This window comes from Lepisosteus platostomus, chromosome 6, assembly GCF_059453375.1.
Source record: "Lepisosteus platostomus isolate fLepPlt1 chromosome 6, fLepPlt1.hap1, whole genome shotgun sequence".
NCBI classification, from domain to species: Eukaryota; Metazoa; Chordata; class Actinopteri; order Semionotiformes; family Lepisosteidae; genus Lepisosteus; species Lepisosteus platostomus.
In genome coordinates this window covers 40,353,403-40,367,202 of record NC_142616.1, presented here as the reverse complement: position 1 = coordinate 40,367,202, position 13,800 = coordinate 40,353,403, and the positions used below count along the sequence as shown (strand labels likewise).

The 13,800-nt window shown below is 37.3% G+C and overlaps 1 protein-coding gene across 2 annotated transcripts in view; it reads left to right on the top strand.

Moving 5' to 3' along the window:
- Window positions 1–10,065, top strand: part of mxi1 (max interactor 1, dimerization protein) — a 30,843-nt gene extending 20,778 nt beyond the window's left edge. For both annotated transcript variants that reach the window (XM_088635846.1, XM_088635847.1), the window contains exons 5-6: window positions 5,698–5,869; window positions 6,485–10,065. In XM_088635846.1, coding sequence (XP_088491972.1) covers window positions 5,698–5,869; window positions 6,485–6,648 — 336 coding nt within the window. In that variant the 3' untranslated portion in view covers window positions 6,649–10,065. The remainder of the gene's footprint in view (window positions 1–5,697; window positions 5,870–6,484) is intronic.
- The last annotated feature ends 3,735 nt before the right edge of the window (window positions 10,066–13,800 follow it).

Genomic DNA, 13,800 nt, shown 5'->3' with positions numbered 1-13,800 from the left:
GTGCAACACGCAGTATGCAGTGTAACTGTAATGCAATCTTGGGCATTGTACCTGTATGGCGGTCCCAAGCTTTCTAAGACATATTCCCATTTTCAAATGTATCAAACCTGCAAAATATGGTCTAAATTAAGCTACGGGAATCGCCATCCTAAGCAAGTTGCGGCTTGTTGTAACATGAGTTTTGTAGAACATTGGGATTACAATAGCAGCAATGGCGTCCTGAAACCAATGAGATGCAGGGGCCAATGGCAGGCACTCATCTTCATCATCAGCGTCTCTTCAAGGGCTAAAGCACTTGCCCTGCTAGTGCTACATCAGGAAGTGAACTAGTAGTGCAGGTGTTACAATTCCTGACAAAGGTAGTGTATGAAAAAGCATGGGGAGACGGATCTAATCCTCTGAGGAGCAGCCCAAAGATTCGGCTTGGGGGCTATAAATCCCAGCCCGTGTTCCAGAATGCAGCTCGAGATGGCATTTTGCTTGACAGACAGAGGTTGTTAATAAACTTTTAAAAAAATTGAGCACAATGCATAAAACCTCCCAGAAAATCTGGTTTCAGTCCCTAATCCACTACTCCCAAGTGTGCATCTTATACACACAGATAAAAGTCCAAATGTGTAGCATAAAATGGTCTGATGGTATTTGAGCACGAACTTTGGGAAACATTAGTGGTTCAGATCATAACATTTATGTCTGTGGTTAAGAGGCCTGCATGTTCTTAATTTTGGATTGTGTCAAATACAAGATAGGTGGACTGTCAGAAGATTCAGATTCAGATATTATATAAGGTGAAGTCGCAAAATGTGTTTTTATGTTGGCACGTAGTTTCTGGCTGTAAATACAGAGCATCTGTGTTGATTAGAATGTTCAGTTCAGTCACTGCATCTGTGCTTCTGTTTTTTATTTATAGAGTTTAATTTATCCATCATCTGGTGGTTTTGGTATTTTTTTTAATTTAGTGTTAAAATAACAGTCACAATATTGAGAACCCTGGTCATGCACTGTCTGCCCAGCCAAATACCACCCCCCCCCCAGCCTCCTTTGCCTGGCATGCCAACTTGTGAAAGTAGCTTTTGGCCCTCTGCCCAAAGATGATGGTGACCCTTATTCTGTAATTTAACCCTGAATGAAGTAAAAACACCTCTGAAAAGCCACTTTTGTTTAGACGTGCTTTTGCTTTCACTGTTCATTAGCACAGGCAGCGTTAGGAGGAACATTTTTGAAGCAATGCCACTAATGAAAACAAGAAATGAATGTAAGATTTGCAGGCTGTGTCCCAATCCCCCAATAAGTCTGAAAGACTGCTGATGGGGCGCATTTACTCTGATCAACCCCCAATTCTCCATTCTCTTTAGACACACGCCATGCATTTTTATAACAGACCTCAGTTTTAACTTTCTTTTGTCTGTATTTTAGCAAAAAAAACTGTGCCCTGTTCAATTATTGTCTTAATTGCTTTTCTAAAACTAGCTGTCAGACTGACATAGCATTATAAATGATGGTGTATGCTTTTACAATCAATGGTAAATGATTTGTTTTCAATGCAGATGACAAAAATGACATGGCAGCCATGTTCTGTGCAGTGGATTTTATTACAGAAGTACATTGCATCATCGCAAGTGTGATTATAAGGATTTTTGTTTGTTATATTTTCCTTCCAAATTTTCATACTGGCCTAGTCAAGCACGATTTAGCTAATCAGCTGCAACCCTAGCAAAATAATCTTTTTAAAAAGCATTGCACCAGCTGATTGATTCTTGGTGGATGTCATCAATGCCAAAGCTACTAGACAATGAACGTAGATTTATCAGAGACTGAGCCTACATCTAGACTTCTTGATATGTGGTGCTGTACTACACATAGTCACAACAAACTTTTTTATTCCTTTCTTAGTAGAGATTATCTCATGATCTCTAGTTTTATGTTTATTTAATATTCTGTACTCCACTGTTAAGAAACCTTTTGTGAGGTGGCCTGACCACCATTTTATATTCAAACATCTTATGATCAAACACTGAAACCAATCAAGTTTAAAATTTTCAGGTATGATCCTAGGAAATCGCTATTTAACATGTGACAAAAATACTGGTTCACTAACCAAAATGGTGTCATTGAAAATCATCTGTCTTCGAACCAGTTAACTGATCGTTTTAAAACATCACCGGTGTAAACAAAATATCCATGTCTCCTACCTCTTGGCTTCACATAAATTACTGGGATGATTCATCCATCCATTTTCTAATGGCTTCATCCAATTCAGGGTTGTGGGAAGCCATCCCACCAAGGCAGGATAGGCCTGTCTGTTGCAGGGCCCATACAAACACATAGACATGCACAAACTCGCACCAGGGCAAGTTTTCCCAGAAGCCAGTTAAGTTACCAGTATGTCTTTGGACTGGGAAAGGAAAGTGGAGCACCCAGAAGTCACCCTTGTGACCATGGGGAAAACATACAAACTCCACCCAGGCCGCACCCCAGGTCCAAAAGTGAACCCAGGGCCCAGCACTGCCAACTCTGCACCCCTTTGCCACCCTACAGGGATAATTTTCATCTTTTTGAAACCTATGGAGTCAGTTAAAACTAAACTTGGTGTTTCCATGTGGTTAAATGCTGCGTTTAAAATCTGGTAAAATTATATTCCCCATACCAACCAAGATAGACATGTGGCTGCCAACTTTTTCTGAAATTTCAAATTTTTTTAAAATGTGTTACTTTTTTTCAAAAATGAACTATGTGGTTGTAACATTCGGGTGAGTATAGTCCTGGGGACAATGCAGATATGCTAAAATAGTGTTATAAATAGGGAGTTCCAAATACCAGATAATGACAGAGTGGAATAATCAATAAGTAAAATAAATAATAATAATAATAATATAATAAACTTTATTTTATATAGCGCCTTTAAAGGTGGCTTCTCAAAGCGCTTTACAGGATGACAATAACAATAAATAAGAAGATTTCACAAGATAAGACACAATTACAATTACAGCAATACAACAATAACAATAGAGGAGACTGTGGAAGGTGGTACTAAGTTACTAAGGTACTAAGAACCAGTTAAGTAAAGGCTTTTCTGAAGAAGAAGGTTTTGAGTCTGGATTTGAAGGAGTTTAGAGAAGGTGACTCTCTGATATCCTTGGGCAAAGAGTTCCAGAGCTTGGGGGCATAGCAGGAGGAGGCCCTGTCGCCCATACAATATAGACGGGCTTGGGGGACAGTAAGGAGGGCAGAATTTGAAGAGCGGAGGTTGCTAGGTGGGGAGTAGGGCTATAAAAGTTCAGACAGGTATTGAGGTGCCAAACCATGTAAAGCCTTATAGGTGAGCATGAGGATTTTAAAGTCTACGCGGAATTTGACCGGAAGAAAGTGCAAGGACTCCAAGATAGGAGTAATGTGAACACTTACACTAGACCTGGTCAGGATTCTGGTTGCTGAATTTTGGACATACTGCAGTTTGTTCAGAGTAGATTTAGATACCCCATCGAGTAGAGTATTGCAGTAGTCAATTCGAGAGAATACAAATATGTAGATCAGCTTTTCAGCCACAGTTAATGATAGTATAGGGCGTAGTCTTGCGATATTTCTAAGGTGAAAAAAAGATGTTTTGACAAATAATCATAACCTCCAACTTGTAAATGATTTTGCCAAGCATATACCTGAGCAGTTGGCATAATTAGAGCCACATGAGTTCTTTGTTCTCTGGCACAGCTTTGGTGAAGTTATCATTCAGACACGCTGGTGTAAACTAGCATTTATTAACAATGACAATACACACACTAAACACAAAACATAAACATACAACACACAAGTTACACTATGTATAAAGTTTCTAGCAAGGCAATTTAGGCCTACGTCCTAACCACCCAGAAAAACACTAGACTGCTATCAAGTATTCAGCTCTTATTAATGCCTAAACAGGCCAAAATAAGAGATAAAGCTGCCTTCTAATTCAAACAGAATACGGCCTATGGTTAAATCTCTCTCTCTGTAAACACAAGTACTTCAAAATTAATGGGAATCTATCTCCCTATTCTAAGAATGCACCCCCTTAATCACAAGAAGCAGTTTTTAACCAGAATTCTTTACTCAGGAAATCAGAGTTTCACTTTGGCAAAAGCAAAAATAAAATTAAGTAACACCCACATTGTTATAATAATATTTATAACAACACAATAGCAATAGTAATACTTAACAAGGTTCAGATACTCCATTCTGGTCTTTCCAGATGATCAGGACTTCCTGATTCCTTCCTTCCTGTCTCTTTCTCTATTTATCTACCTGCCTGTTTCATGCTGTCTTCATGGACTGATTGACACTAAATTAAGGTAAACCAAGTTAATCTTTATGGTTGCTTTGATCACTGAATGTCAGCAAACATCTCCTAGCTTTGAAACTGGAAGTGTTGACACAAGCCAGGTGTTACCCATTCTATCAAGATAAAGACACTTCATAATAATAGATGTAATGTGTCTTCATCTTTCATTTACCTTTATTACAAATCGCATAACTATTATTTAGTGTGACAGTGTGACATTGATTACTATAAGCACAATTATTTCTTTGAGGCTTTGCTGTCCTGTGTTGGCTATTATTAAACCTAGCAGCAACATTTTAATCCTTTGTTTACCCTTTATCCAAGGCAGCTCTGTTACAGTTATTTTTTGTAAATCCTTAGATAGACTCTTTGGCTATACTCAAACATGTTTTCTAATTTCTCTGTAGACAATCCTGTGTCTACGTTGTATTTTGAAGTCACGACCAACTTGATTAGTACAAATAAATCAGTTGCCAGTGATCATGCAACTAACTGAAAACTCATAATTTGTATTCATTCTTTCATTGCTATTAAATCTACTCAATAATAACATTACTACCACATTGTGATACTGCAGGATTAGTATTTGCAGTACTATTTTATGACAATATAACTTTCTTGAAAGGCCTTGAACCTTTGCATTTCTATGTAATAGCCAAGATTAATTTCTGGGTTGAGATGGTAATCTCAGCATTCAGATTATTATACAATTTTGAATGTCACTTAATTTTCTTTTTCTTTTGGCAAAGTAGAAAATAGAGTTATTATGTAGACAGGTGTGGTGTCTAAAGAAGGCTCCACAGCTGAAACATTGTTTTTCTTTCTCCTTTTTTCAGCATGAGATAAACCTATTGTTCCTTTGCAGCCTACGCAGCTACCCACCTGAACTACATAGAATAATTAATATTCATTACAAAGCCACTTGCAAACCACACAACATAAACCAGCATTTCAAACAAGAAATATTATTATTATTAATAATAATATTATAGTAACTGCAGTAATAATGAAAATGTCAGTCCACCTAAAATAAACACTTACCTTGGAATATCAGTTTCAGCAGTGAATTGCTGAAAATCACTTCTGTTGTTTGTTTCAGTCCAACAGAGCTACTGTATGCAACTCTCTTTACTGCTTTGTAAATCAGATGATCACAAAGGCCAGAAATGACATTGTCAGTCTGTATATTCAGAAATCAGTGGAAAGGCTTGAGAAAACAGCCTGGAAAATAATAGTTAAAAAAAAACATATCTGCAGATTATTATTCTAAAATTTGTCTTACATGCACAAAACCTGAATATGTTGTGGCACCAGCATGTGATACTTCCTTAAAATTGGAGGTTAATGTGAAGGCACTGAAGGTCTGTGTCAACCGCTGACAGAAACTTGAAGAGATCGACCGGAAGAGCCAGTACCAGCGGGAGAACCTGGAGCGGGAGCAGAGGCACTTACAGAGACAGCTGGACCTGCTGCAGGCCGGCGGGGATGCCGAGAGGACACGGATAGACAGCGTGGGCTCCACCCTGTGCTCCGACCGCTCCGATTCGGACCGAGGTGAGACACGGCTTGCTCACCCGTGTGGCCCAACGCAAGAAGGCCTTGACGCGTGTACAAATGCTTGTTTCACGAGCACCGGAAAGATTTAACAGAAAGGTTCACCAGTGAGTTCTCTGTTTCTGTTTCCTAAACTGAGGTTCTCCCTGCATTGTTGTAAATTCAGTCTCTACACCTAAGGCTGACTGACACTGTGCTCGTTACAACGCCCTGACTAGGAGTAGAGGCCATAGAAAGTAACAAGTGAACCAATACAAGTGCAGACTTTCATTCCCTGACGAGGGGGGTACAACTTTGGTTGGTTTTGAAGAATTGGAGTATTTTCTGATCACAGGGGGTTTAATCGTTTACAAAACGCATTACAACGCTTAGTTAAATGCTCCTGAGGGGAGTAGTGCGTTGTCAGCACTTTTTAACATCTTGGCTGATTTTGTGAACATGGAATGGCGCTATGCTTTCATAAACTGTTGCCAAGAGTCTTTCAAGTTAGGAAAATACTTTCTGGCCCTTCGTACGTTTTTTTCGCTTTAATTCCAGGTGCAGATCCGGTTTTGTCTGCATGAGGTCTCAATCGTTTTTTGCTTCTGACAGCCTTTTGTATTCCGCCCTTTGCAGAGGAGATCGAGGTGGACGTGGAAAGCACAGAGTTCTCCCATGGAGAAATGGACAGTGTGAGCACAACCAGCACCAGCGACCTCGATGACCACAGCAGCCTGCAGAGCATGGCTAGTGATGAGGGCTACTCCAGTTGCAGCATCAAACTTGCCTTCTCCTCTTAAAGTCCACGGCACACAGAGAGACGTGAGGTGGAGTAGATTATCAGCGCGACAACCCCAAAACCAAACAGAGCCTCATGGGGTGTTCAGAACATGACCTACCCTCAGATCTGGCCTTGACTTACAAAGGTGTGATCTCGCTTTTTCTGAAAAGGCCGCCCATAGATGCTCAGTAAAAGAACAAGGCTTTGCATACTTATAATTCCTTCTGTACAATTCTAGGCCATTTACATTGTTTATTTACAGATTTTTTAGATTTCATTCAAGAAGGTCTGAAAAATTAGGTTTTGTTTGGAAAAAAAAACAGCTACACAGGATGTCAAGAATGTAGCATCTATGAGACATCAAAAGAAGCGGCAGTTATGTTACCAAATGACAGGCTAAACTGTAATCTCACTGCATGCCAAATATGTTCTGTGCAAATGTGGTTCAAAGAATCTAGCACAGAGGTGTGCTTTCAACCCAAGGTGATTATAAAGTCTAGCAGTGACCTTCTGAAACAGGTCGCTGTATCTCAATTTGCAGTGTTTTCACCCCTATTGCCATTCACATGCACATTAATATATGTGTATGCAGTGAATTTCGCAGTGAGTTTTCTCCGGGGTGATTGCAAGACTTTACAACCATATGGAATTAAAAAACAGATTTACAAGACAATAAATTGTGCACTTTGATAAGCTTCCGAGTCTTCAAAATGGATCAGTTTCCATCATTGCAGTTCCACAATCTTTGCAATGAAAGCTGAAGTTAGGTCAGGTTCTGAACTGGTGCTGAATGATACTCGCGCTCTGCTGGAAAAACAAACAGTAAATTGGACAGGAATCTGTGGGAATTACAACTCAACTTGCCATATCAACATTTCTGGCCCATGAGCATTGTTCTTGCTAAGCAGTGCACAACCACAACTCGGACACTGAAATTGGTGCTACATAACACAGGTTAAGTGTAGGTTAAGTGCTACACAACACATACCAACAAAGAAGATTAAATAGCCCATGCAGAATAATGCAGAATCTCTTTTGTTAAGGTAAAAAAGAACCTTAGAAAAGAGCATCCATTAATATGAACGCATGGGTACTCAGTTGGTTCTAATTGTGGAATCTGTTCTGTAGTTTTGTAAAAGCAACTACCACAAGCTACCCTGCACATGCCTGTTTTATAGTAGACTGTAGAGCTACAACTCTTGTACATTTTCCTAACAGATGTCCTTCTTTAAAGTAAATTCTGAGCAATAACATTGTGGTCATTCTGTCTTGACAGTTTTGGCTCCCTGTTTCTCAAGGCACTAATTTTGTGTCTTGACAGCAAAAATGAACTTGCTAGTTTTGTATATAGTTTAATTTAAAAATAAAATAAAAAGTTTAAAAAATTTCGAAAGAAAAAATGACTAGTATCCATGGATAGTAATATTGCCTCTGTTGCTGTTTGTCTTGTGTTTTGTGCATTTTTATATTTTTTAAAGATTTAAATGTTTCAGGAAGGCATTTTCTGTGGCATGGACAGTATTATTTTGTTCATTTTTCTAGCTGCAGAAAGTTCTGGCTTCTTCAGTCTTCAGATGTATTGCAAAAAGAAACAGATTTTATATTGAGCTTAACTTCAAGACACAATGATGACATAAAAATGGTCATTAGAGAATCATTATTTATGGACTTCTGTTAACCTCTGAGTTGGAGTGGCACTGGCTTATTTATTAGATTTTATGAAAACATAAAAGCATTCCTCCAATCAAATCTTGAGCTGTACATTCTGTCTGAAAGCGACAGGGTGATATTTGATGTTCCTTACATCTCTCGGCTTGAGGTTTCCCAAACTTGCACTTCAAGGTCTTATTTTCTTTTTCTTTATTTTTTTAATTATTAACCGATGTGTATCCACTAATTTATGAAAGAGACCTCACCAACTATATTTGGTCTAAAACCTTTTTTGCTGTAAAGTTGTACCAGTTATCTTCATCCATCAACACAAGTTTATTTATTGATTTTATTGGGTTGTTTTAGTTCAGGTTTGGTTCTTATTCCTTATTTTTATCAGGGTTGGAAGGGTATTACTAAAAGTTAAAAAAAAATACACATTTGCTCTCTTTGCCAAGTTATGTTTTTCTTTTGTGTTTTTCGTGCAGAGGACACTAGAAACGTTTAATCTCCCTAGCATGTTTTACATACTGTAGGGGGTATCTTTATTTTTTTTCTCTGTAACACACTCATCTACTTTAGTTAGAAATCAGCTATATTACCTCTGCATAAAATAGCAGTTCTTGGGTCTGCAAGATTTAATTCAAATAGACCTTAGTCTCCTTATCACACAATAATGCGAAACAACTTTCCTTGATAATGGGCATTTCTCAGCTAAGAGCTACATTATCTTGAATTAAAAACTGCAGATCTCTTTGCTCAAACCTTAGCAAAAGCCTGAGAAGTGTTGTGGCATGACTTAAGTCTAATGGCTTGCCTGACGTGTTTGTAATTCGCAGTTCACAATGTTTAGTGACTGGCTGATGTTGAGGTTATCTTTCATTTTTATTTAACATTTGAGCGTTTTTAATCCAAAGTTCTCCTGGTAACATAAGCATTGGCGGGAGTATATTCAGATAGGTTTATTCATGCTTGCTGCATCTAAGCTGTTAAACATTGGTTTGCCCGTTTGTCTGCCCAATATCATGGCTTTCTCAGAAGAATATAAATGCCAAATGTGTCTTAACATGTCTGGATGTGTCCCTTCTTGCACGGGTAGATGAATTTTCATTGTTTTCTTGGGGGGGTATTTCTATATTTGTTTCAAAAAATGCACTATAAGAAAGACCCAGCCTGAAACTTTCTGATTCCACACCAAAGTGTTTTCTCTGCTTTCTGGAGGCTCTGAAAAACGCCTGTTTTGAGATAACATGTTGCTGTCCCTTAACCTGTCGTTTTGTTTAGATACTGGTAAAGGCAAATAAATTGGCAAGGGAAAATGGGTCAGTAAATGTATTCCACCCCTGTGTTAGCCTGTGCTGAGCTTGTGGAAGTTTGTCTTAAAACGTGCTCTGATCAAGATGTAAGATGAATGCAATACTCAATAAACACAGTCTGTCAGATATGTAGCTCTTGTTTAAGATGCTATTAAAAAATGTACCGAGCATTTCAAAGGTTCTGAGAAACTTCCTTTGAGGTGCGTGACAATTCTTTTTATTTACAATAAACTTTAAGCTTGGACGTAATGCATTGAATTCAGCCTAATAAATACTGATTGATGATATACTTTGGTCCTAGTCAACTAAGAAAGCTAACCTGGCCATATAAATGTTATCCATTCAGCCACCCTGAAGAAAGAATATTGTTGATTTTTATTGTGGGGGTTTGCTCTGGGGACAATCGCAGCCATCTGATGATGATATAAAGAGTATAATTTTTACTTTTTGAATAAAAGTGATGTGCAGTATTGGTTTGGACTCTGGCCTCATAACTGGGAAGCTGTGGGTTTATATCACTTGGGAGGCACATCTGTTGTATCCCTGAGCAAGGTACATCCCTCAGTTTGCTTCAGTATAATGTTCAGCTGCATAAATGTTAGACTGCTTGCCAAGAAAATTAATAATTTACATATACATTAAGTTCCTATGTGTTTTTCAAAAAAGTGACATAGGACCCTCATGTTTTTATAAGTAGAAAAAGAAAACATATTTTGGATCTTTTATTGCACAGAGGGTCTGATTCTACAGTTTACAAAGCAGTTGTGATAAAGTTGACTTCCATTTTTTAGGCCATCTCTTCAGCTGCTATTCAGACTGGTGAGTGAGCAGTCTGAAACAGCTGTTGTATAAGGAGTCATTTTAGGCCAGTAATGATTTTCTTTTTATTTCCTCTCAAGCCATTTTCTTGCAGAAATCCACAATATTCATCTGCAAGAACCAAACAACAACTGCAGTAAAACGTATATAATATTGGGTTGAGCTGAAGCTTTATTTAGAAGGAACTTGCAGTGCAAGTCTTGCAGTTCTGCTAAGACTTATGTACAGTTATTATGAAATCAGACTGCTATTTAATACTTAAACTATTTAAACTGATTATTAAAAAATTAAATGGTATTCCATAGGTCGTCAGGAAATGTTTAGACAGATCTGGAAGAGGGACAACAAAAAAATAGGCTTCTTTGATTAATGAAGTAAATGTCATTGCTTAGTATTTGTAAGGGAGACACCTTAAATAATAAACCTTAAAGTTGCCAATCACAGAAACCCAGGGACTTTTTTAATGAAAGTTTTGGCTCTCAGTCTCAGGTCCTTTTAATAGTTTTATCACGAAGTTTGTGTGGCTTCAAGTACAAATTGAATAGGTAATTGGATTTCAGTGCAGTAAAAGTGAAGAATTATAAATAGGATCTAATGTTTATAAAATGTGCAGTTAACAGGGCTTGGAATCTGTATTTCTTAATGGCACAAAAATTGTTAAGAGATATACAGTATAAAGGGAATTTAAAATTGGGGAAAATGTAAAAAGTATTAGGTCATTCCAAAGATTTTGCACCTAAGGTACAGAATGCCTGCAGTTCTTCAGAAAATACCCTTGAGAACAATCTTTTGCCTTCTTGTACGTTGTAAATTGTAGTCTGAAATCCAAAAATAAAATCAAAATGGCAATTGTCAGTCCAAATTTATAAATTGATGGTTTGCATTGGACCAGTAATCTTATGGTTTGGAAATTGCAAATTCTGCTGATGTAACATTAGCAGAAGAGGTATCCTTAAAAAGACTCAGATGCTACCAAACCTGATACACAGAGGCTAAAAAGAGAATTCTGTGAAAGGTAGGTTATTTCCAATCCCAAGCATTTGTTATACGTTATTAAAAAGATATAAAAAAGATTAAACAAAAAGTGAACACAGGTAGAAATGGCCAGGGATCTAAATCATTAGTATTTTTGTGAGTATGCAATCGAAATCTATAAGTAACTCTGGATATTAATTATTGAACTCTTCTGCCTTGTAATTTCGTTTGGTTTGATTAAAAATAGAAATAACACTGCTTTAAGGTAGGTGTAATATGATTTAAAAAAAAACAAGAACAAGTGTGAGCTGGAAAAGGCTACAATATAATGTGTTTATACTTGATTTAAATATCCCATGGAATAAGCTATCTGCAAAAATGCTTGTGTTGCTCTGGGGAGCTGAATATGCAAATAATGCAAGCAACATCCTGACCAAAATAAAAAACACCAGCTTATGAATGCTGTGCATTCACTCACACTGCTTTTCTGAGAAATGCCATCTGCTGCAGGAACTGTCAAATGTTCTCTTTACATGTAAATATGTGTATGCACACTATAAATACGTCACTCGAACAGTTTTAAAATGTCTGATATAGGACAATTTTGTGTGGTGTACTTCTCAGTCTTTTTTGGTCAATGGAGTAATTAAGTAGCTGCCAAGTGGCCCCTGAGCCCTCTGTGTTCTGTTAAATGAGGTACCAGACTGATTTCAAAATCTTTTATAATGATAAATCAGGTAAATAGAATGCTGCCACCTAGAGCTGGAGAGATGAATGGCAATTTCTTTTATTCTTCATTTCTAAACAATCATTACAGTTCAATATGCAATTTTAGTAATATTGTGCAAACTTTTCAAGTTTAACTTCAAATCTGTCTGTAAACAATGTCAGAAATAAAGCTCAAAGTATCTATTAAAATAGTAATTTTTTCAATTCTTTTTCCCAAACTCCTGAGCTACTGTCTCTCTGCCACGTGTAATCTGATAGGATTATCTGAATATTCACATTGCATTTCACTGACTCCAATTACCAGTACCATCGGACACAATAGGAAAACTGTTTCTGCCAACATTCTCATTATCAGGATTAGCTCGACACTGAGCAACCAGACAGAAGTAAGGACAGAGGGAAAATATCTACATTGTCATTTTTATGCATTTAAAGAACTTAATGAGTTATCAAGTGTGTTTAAACCACAAAGTTGTACTTTTTTTTACCGCTGAAATTAAGTAATTTCAAAAAGGAAAAAAAATGGAAGTGAAAAGCTTCCTCACAGGAGAATGGAATTCCTTGTGTGGAATGCAAGGTGTAAATTGGACAATAGGTTTCCAGGTCACCTGGGTCATGTATAAAAGGCATGGCACACAATTAGAAATCTCTGTTGAGTAAGAAGGGTTTAGACTAACTGCAGAGGAAGTATCATAACTAAGTCAGGCTGACACTGCTGTAAGTAGCTTTGTATGATAAATAGCAGCACAGTGGTGCATGTTTGTAGGACTTTAAACACTTGGGGAAAAAGATGCTACTCTGCAATTAAAAAGACAAAGGAGTTGCTTACATTTTAAGTTTAAAATTCCTTTAAAATGCTACTTGATAAAGTTGACTTCACTGGTTTGCTATCCAATTGGATAGAAAAGTACTGCTCTATGTTATTTTTTTTAATCCTCATACATATGCATGAGAGATTTACTGTTTTAGTGATTCTAAATTAAAACAAGACATGAATTACCTCACTTCATCACTAAACCACTTATTTGTAGTACTAATTCAAAAGTTGCTTTTTAATCCACCAGTATTAAGAAACAGATTTAACCTCACAAAGTTTTTATTTGTTATATTTTAAAGAATTATAAATAATGCATATTTTTTGTATGAAGTTATTCAAAAGTGTAATCAGTGTAAGAGCTTACAAAGTCTATGATTTTTTTTTTCTTTGTATAAGCCTCATGTGTCTGTACTTGGTGGACACATGATGGTGAGGGCTCTTTTTTGGATAGGTCTCATCCAGGTTTGCAAAGTGACTGTCTATCTTTTGTCACTTTTTCCAGTTTTCCAGCCACACTCCCATTTAGGCCTTTTTTATGTAGGGGCCAGGATATTGTTGAAGTTTGAACACCGACTTCTTAGACCAACTTGAAAATCTTTCAAATTAGTGGCTTCACAGTGACATCCCTAACCAGCTTCCTGCTTGCTCTAGGCAGTGTCCAGTCCCAGAAGGACAGTATGACACATACATCTTAATGATGAATGAATGTTGCAAAAGATCCCTGATCTGTTTGTATCCACGAGTTGTGGCTTCAGTATGTGTAGGACCTTCAATAAAGGAAGACAGGTGAATCGACTCTGAAGTGGTTAACCACTTTCATTACACACAGAGGCAACTAATTCTGTGACCTTTTAAAATAACCTTT